Source organism: Humulus lupulus, chromosome 1 (genome assembly GCF_963169125.1).
Source record: "Humulus lupulus chromosome 1, drHumLupu1.1, whole genome shotgun sequence".
In the NCBI taxonomy this organism is placed as follows: domain Eukaryota; kingdom Viridiplantae; phylum Streptophyta; class Magnoliopsida; order Rosales; family Cannabaceae; genus Humulus; species Humulus lupulus.
The window spans coordinates 45,531,027-45,537,026 of record NC_084793.1 but is presented as its reverse complement, the minus strand read 5'-3'; the positions used below and the strand labels follow the sequence as shown (position 1 = coordinate 45,537,026).

At 33.8% G+C, this 6,000-nt stretch overlaps 3 protein-coding genes across 6 annotated transcripts; 2 read left to right on the top strand and 1 right to left on the bottom strand.

The window, feature by feature from the left end:
• Positions 1 to 252: 252 nt before the first annotated feature.
• Positions 253 to 1,077, top strand: LOC133791947 (uncharacterized). Its single transcript, XM_062229858.1, has one exon. It carries the CDS (start codon positions 414 to 416, stop codon positions 873 to 875), a length of 462 nt encoding a protein of 153 aa, XP_062085842.1. The 5' UTR covers positions 253 to 413; the 3' UTR covers positions 876 to 1,077.
• Positions 1,078 to 1,207: 130 nt separating this feature from the next.
• Positions 1,208 to 2,736, bottom strand: LOC133791933 (uncharacterized). 4 transcript variants are annotated; one of them, XM_062229844.1, is made up of 6 exons: positions 2,578 to 2,736; positions 2,358 to 2,493; positions 2,182 to 2,241; positions 1,921 to 2,104; positions 1,665 to 1,829; positions 1,208 to 1,568 (listed from the first exon to the last, which is right to left on the bottom strand). In XM_062229844.1, exons 3-6 carry the CDS (start codon positions 2,199 to 2,201, stop codon positions 1,242 to 1,244), a joined length of 696 nt encoding a protein of 231 aa, XP_062085828.1. In that variant the 5' UTR covers positions 2,202 to 2,241; positions 2,358 to 2,493; positions 2,578 to 2,736; the 3' UTR covers positions 1,208 to 1,241. The 4 variants fall into 4 exon arrangements, with proteins under 4 accessions (XP_062085828.1, XP_062085824.1, XP_062085831.1 ...); XM_062229840.1 differs by having other exon boundaries at positions 2,358 to 2,480; XM_062229847.1 differs by having other exon boundaries at positions 2,358 to 2,470.
• Positions 2,737 to 4,859: 2,123 nt separating this feature from the next.
• Positions 4,860 to 5,961, top strand: LOC133825071 (uncharacterized). Its single transcript, XM_062258084.1, has 4 exons — positions 4,860 to 5,233; positions 5,343 to 5,501; positions 5,574 to 5,708; positions 5,806 to 5,961. Exons 1-4 carry the CDS (start codon positions 4,985 to 4,987, stop codon positions 5,881 to 5,883), a joined length of 621 nt encoding a protein of 206 aa, XP_062114068.1. The 5' UTR covers positions 4,860 to 4,984; the 3' UTR covers positions 5,884 to 5,961.
• The last annotated feature ends 39 nt before the right edge of the window (positions 5,962 to 6,000 follow it).

Below are 6,000 nucleotides of genomic sequence, written 5' to 3'. Positions count from 1 at the left end.
TGGCTGCGTCGCCGGCAGAGGCAGAGGCAGTGTCTCTAGAGGAGAGCTGAGAACAAAGAACAAGTAGGGAAGAAGAAAAGAGGTGATGAAAGAGAATGAGAGAATTTTGTATAAAAATACAATATTCTATTTTTTATATTTTATGAAATTCTCATTTTTTTTTCTAATTTTTTTTTTTTCAAAATTCACCATATGTTATGGTATTTTTTTTTCAATAAATATAGAAATTCATCAACTATTTTCCGAATTCTATTTTCCATATTCATGTAAACTTCACTTTGTTATATACCTGGTCGATCCATGAAGCTGAACGGCTCAGGGCCCACGATCGACACGACTCTTGACCAACAATAGTTTAGTCAGTCATCCTTCTTTGCAAAATCGATCGAAGATCCCCAACCGCTTTGGAAAATATGAACACGAAGCTACGCCTCCCTTTAAAGTTTATTCTCCGAAACGACGTCGTATCTAAGCTTAGCCGGCGTCTTTTACACGAAGGACCGGACACCGTAGAGGAGCTCCTAGACCGGCACATAGTGAAGAAAGACAAATCCCTCCACGACAACGAAGAAGACGAGCTCGCGAGGCGAAGGAGATTGACCAGCACGCGCCGGGAGGCACTGAGTCTCTATCGAGACATCCTCCGGACTACCCGATTTTTCATGTGGTCTGACTCGAAGGGCGTGCTGTGGCGCGATGTCCTTAGAGAGAACGCCCGGAGGGAATTCGAGCTTGCCCGCTTCGAAACGGACCCTGAAATCGTAACCCGTTTGCTCATCGGAGGCCGTGATGCTGTGCAGTCGGCTATAGATAAACTCGTCGAGAAGCAGAAGCAACTGGTTGAGAAGGAACGCGGTGGTGGAGATCGACGGTGATTCTCGCTTCGGGAGTAATTTTGGTATTGTTGATAATGTGTTTGTTTATTTGTCTCTGAGAAGAGAATATTATTTTGGGGATAAATTTCTTAGCTTGTAATGAATACAAACCATTCTTAGAGCTCGAAACTTTTGTAATAATGATGATTTCTTGTTTCTTTGAGTTGAGGAGTATAATATGAATCATTACTTGAATTGAAAAGTGGCCCAATTGTCTATTATCATTTAAAATATATAGAAGAAACTTTATTTCCGAACCCAGAATGAAAGAATTTTGCAAAAAGATCAACCCGCTACAGCTAATCAACTGCTACTTACTGCCCCCGGTAGGCACAGCATTCATAACTCAAATGTCAACCCCATTTACTATACTGCTGCCCCCTCAATGTGTGGTACACACTCGTCGAGATCCGCGGCTAAGCCAAAATGTTTACCTGCAGGTGTTTGAAAGCATTCGGAGTCACCATGGTCCTCATCAGTAGGCTGCTCATGATCTTCTGGAATGGGCAGTGGCGGAGACGAGAAGTCTAAGCACATTCCCTGCACAACTTGTTCATATGAAGAAAAATCTTCAGAGATCAGTTGGTGGTATTCCACAAGCTGAGTCTGGCATTGGTTTTCCCTTATCAGATTTGCATTTTCGTTTGCCAATCTGGATTTTTCAGCTAGCAATGCCTCCAATTGAAGTCTCACCTACCAAACCCACATCACCATTTTTGTCAAACATTAAGTAATCATTGCACAACCATAATCAAATTATTATTGTCAAACAACAAGTAATCATTTTACCAGATCATCTTCTTCAGGTCTTATCCCTTTGGCAAATCCATCTCTAAGCCTTCTGTTCTCCTCCTCCAGCAGCAAGCACCGCTCTTGCATGAAACATAAATCTGACTTTATTGACCTCATTTCCCTCGCAAGTGAAGCTGCTTTTGTTGCCATGGTAACTGCTAGCTGTTTAGTAAAAAGCAAATAACAACCAATTTCAGCTCCGGTATAGTCTATAATGCCACTCATTTGAACATAAAGAGAAAAAAAGACCAACGTTTTTGGCTTTATTCAGCTTTCCATCTTTCGGATCTTTCTCTTTTTCATCTTTTGGCTCCTCTTCCTGATTCTCTGAGCAATGGCTGGTTTCGTATTTTCTTTTCAATCCTTTGTTGGGACCTAACTCATTCTCTTGTTTTCCTAAAAGTTCTTCCTTGTTATTGGCTGACTCCTCCAAGCTACTGTGGAATAGTTCTGTTAAGGTGGGTGGTTTAGCTAGATCATTAGCTCCATATAGAAAGAGGAAAGAAGAATTTACCAAGTTACAAAAGTCCACATAAGTTTAACTTAACTTCTCCTTGAGGCCATCATTAGCTCCCTATAAATACATGATTGAACTTCAATTGAATAAATATGATGAAATAATAATTAAAAATAAAAAACCCATCTTAAAATTGATTTATTTTCTGGCACCACCAAAATTTAAATCCCAACCTGAAGAACATTGTCCAAATGGTTAGATAGGTGAGACCGAGTGTGAGCAACCGAGTCAAACCCTCTCATCAAAAGCAATGTGCCATCTTTCAATCGCTTTGCACGTCCAGAATCTAGATCATTCTACACAAATAAACTTTAAAAATAATGAAAAAAATAATACCCATATATCCGATCCAATTTTAGCACATTAATTTAAAAATAAAAAATAAAAAATCACCTTTTGGGCTCGATCATGATTTGGGGGAAGTTGCCCGGTTGAGACTTTGGAGTTATGATCTTCAAGAAGCGCGTCTTCGCGGCCATGGAGGGTATTCCAGAATCGCCTGTCTGAAGCGGGACTAGAGATAGGAGAACCCATGAATAAGTGAGGTGATTCTTGCAAACGCAAATAAATTTTCTTAGTGAGAAAACATATTATTATATTATTTTATTATTTTATAATATAATGTTTTAGATTAAATAAATGTGACAAAGATTGTCACATATTGTAACATATAAAAGAAATTTACAATATTTAAATATATGTGAATATCTAAATATGTAACTTATTTGATGTTATACATTCAGTTACAAATTTGTAACTTTCAAATATTGTTCATTATTGTGTAGGTTTGTTGTTACACAATTTTGAGTCGAATTTCTTAAAATCATAAGTGAAATGAATGTTAGAAATATAATTTTAACCCCAATAATGTGTTTGGGGGTTACAAAATGTAATGACCCGACTAACTTATAGACCTCAGACCATTAAAAACTAATAAGCATAACTACTATTTTGGAATACATACATAAAATAATCAAACTTTATTAGAAAATCCAAAATATGGGATCCTATTGTTATTACATAAAGAAAACCAAAACCTTTAATTAATTGTTCAAATACTAAATACAGAAATAAAACATAAATACATAATTAAAAAGATTTTTAACAAAATATCATCCATGATATTTCTCTTCAGTCCATTCATTCAGTCCTCTCTTAATACACATGCCAAAGCTGGCATGAATCTGTCCCACCTTCCAAGCTTTATTTTCCTACACCATCTAAAATAAAAAGGAATAAGCATAATGTCCAACAAAGAAAATCTACTAAAACTAGGGGTGTTCATATAAACCGCAAACCGCGGTTTGGAACCAAACCGCCAAAAACCGTAACCAATGAAACCGTTCTTCGATGGTTTGGTTTAATTGGATCGCTCAACTTTAATGGTTTGGTCACAGTTTCTAATTTTTTAAAACCAATTAAACCGAACCGAACCGTGATTTTTTCTAAAAAAATAAGTTTTAGAAATGATAATTCAAAAGTTTGAACCCCTACACTTGAGTTAATATAAAGTCTACCAAACCATCCAAGTCAAACAATTTAATTGTTTATAATATGTTTTTAGTAGTATTTAATACATGCACAAGTTTCTAAAATAAAAAAAATAAAAAATGTAAAGTCCCACATTGTTTAGAAAGTAAACATTTCTTTTTCTCACTTCTATAAAATGATTCAAAATACTTAAACTTACAACAACAAAAACAATAATCTTCTTGTAGACTTTTATGGTCTTAAAAGTAAAGCTAAAATTATTATTATTTAAATACAATTATTTAGTTAATTATTTTATAATAAAAAAGTTTTAAATTTTAATAATTTGGTTATATGGTTAAAACCAAACCAAACCGCACCAAACCGTTTATTTATGGTTTGGTTTGGTTTTTTAATTTTAATGGTTTGTTTTGGTTTTTTATTTTGAAAAAACCGCATGAGCAGTTTGGTTTTAAAATTATTCTAAATCGCACCAAACCAAATCGTGTACACCCCTAACTAAAACATATCATAAATCATAAGACTAAAAACATATGACGTAAAGATGTATATCATATAAACATAGGACTACAATATTAATGGTCATTAACTCATTACTGTAGTATGTGATAAAACCATCTAGGTCCTATGTCTACTAATCAAGGTAGGTTAGATCACAAAATACTATATGATAAACCATCTAAGTCCTCTGTCTACTAATCAAGGTAGGTTTAATCATAACTCTAATCTACGATAATGATAAAAATCTTGGGATTCATTTGTTATCTAAGCAACTATATTTCCCAAGTGACTACAACATAAAACATATACATATATGGAAAAGTTCTCAATGGTTATTACCCACACATGGGTACCTAGATAAATGTGCAAATATGCTGACATGGCATGTAGGTGACTTGGTACATCAAGTTACCAACAAGTAAAGATTCTTTTTTTTTTGGCATAGATTCTTTTCTTTTTTTTGCATTAATTTTGAAATTGGCTTTTTTTTTTTGTCATTAGGAATGGTGATTCCAACCAATAAGAGGTAAGCTCTCTTTTCAAGTTTTGAATTAATTTAAAATTTTAAAAATTAGGGTTTCATAATAAATGCACACTCATTTCTTAAACTCCCTATTCTTCTTCTTCTTCTTGTTCTTGTTCTTGTTCATGTTCTTCTTCTTCTTCTTCTTCTTCTTCTTCATTCAAAGTAAAAAAATAAACATAAAAAAAACCAGAATTTTACCATGATTTTCGTGAGCATGTGAAGGAGAGAAAGAAGAAAAAAAAACGTGTGAGGAAAAAATAGAAAGGGAGAGAGAGAAAACGCATGGGAGTAGAGGGGAAGGGGATGAAGAATAAAAGAAGTAGATCTACGGATTTAGAAGGAAGAGTTGGAAAGAAGAGACAAATTGTTTATGATAACTCATTGTCTCCTAATCGAATCAGGTCAAAATTGCTTTTAGATCGCTCTCGTCGGTATAGATCTCGTATGAAAAGTTTGGAGTCGTCCTCTTCAATGTTCGAAAGTAGAACTCGGCGTTGTCTTCATAGTGAATCTTATTGTTCTTTTTGTAAGGTAATATCTTCATATCTATATATGTGTCTATGATTGAGATCTCATTTTATGTTTATGTTAGAACACTTCGATTATATTTTTCTAAAATATTTTTTCTATTTAAAATTAGGAATACGAAAACCATGTATGTGTAGATGAGGTAGACCGTGATGTTCCTATCCCACCATGGAGTTTTGTCATACCTGATGAAGATGGTGATGCAATGACCATTAATATACCATCAGATGTAAACAAAGGGAACCTTCAAATTCCAGACCATGTAAAATGTGTATGTATTATTATTTTTTATTATTATTATTTTAATTATTTTTGAAATTTTATATTAGTTTATTTTTTACAGGTTGGGGTGGCAAAAGTAAATGCTTTGCTCACAATGGTTGTTGGTTTGCAAAATATTTTGGTTACAAAGATCCTTGAATCTAGAGATAGGTTAAATGGTTCAAATAATATTATCCATCAACTTCGTCGTCGTCTGGTTGGTATATCTTAATTAATTTCAAATTTTTATAATATGAAACATTATCTGGTTGGTATATGTTTATCTAATTTTATTTATTTATTGTTTTGTACAGCAACTATGTGAAGCATCTCAAATATCTGAAGACCATAGTCAAGATATCATTGATAGTAGCAATGTAATCAATAAATAGGGAGATGTGGAGTAGTAATTTGGTTTACTTTTGTATTTTTATATTGTTGATCGAAATAAGTTTGTTTAATTTCCAATGTAGCATTTTAACTATTATTTGGTGCAAGTATATGTAATT

Excerpts from the sequence above, each read along its gene's own strand:
- LOC133791947 (XM_062229858.1), top strand. The coding sequence starts at position 414 with ATGAACACGAAGCTACGCCTCCCTTTAAAGTTTATTCTCCGAAACGAC.
- LOC133791933 (XM_062229844.1), bottom strand. The coding sequence starts at position 2,201 with ATGTGGACTTTTGTAACTTG. Across the intron at positions 2,105-2,181 it reads ATGTGGACTTTTGTAACTTG|TAGCTTGGAGGAGTCAGCCA; the intron begins GTAAATTCTTCT and ends ACTATTCCACAG. Across the intron at positions 1,569-1,664 it reads GACCTGAAGAAGATGATCTG|GTGAGACTTCAATTGGAGGC; the intron begins GTAAAATGATTA and ends TGGGTTTGGTAG.
- LOC133825071 (XM_062258084.1), top strand. The coding sequence starts at position 4,985 with ATGGGAGTAGAGGGGAAGGGGATGAAGAATAAAAGAAGTAGATCTACG. Across the intron at positions 5,234-5,342 it reads CTTATTGTTCTTTTTGTAAG|GAATACGAAAACCATGTATG; the intron begins GTAATATCTTCA and ends ATTTAAAATTAG. Across the intron at positions 5,502-5,573 it reads TTCCAGACCATGTAAAATGT|GTTGGGGTGGCAAAAGTAAA; the intron begins GTATGTATTATT and ends TATTTTTTACAG.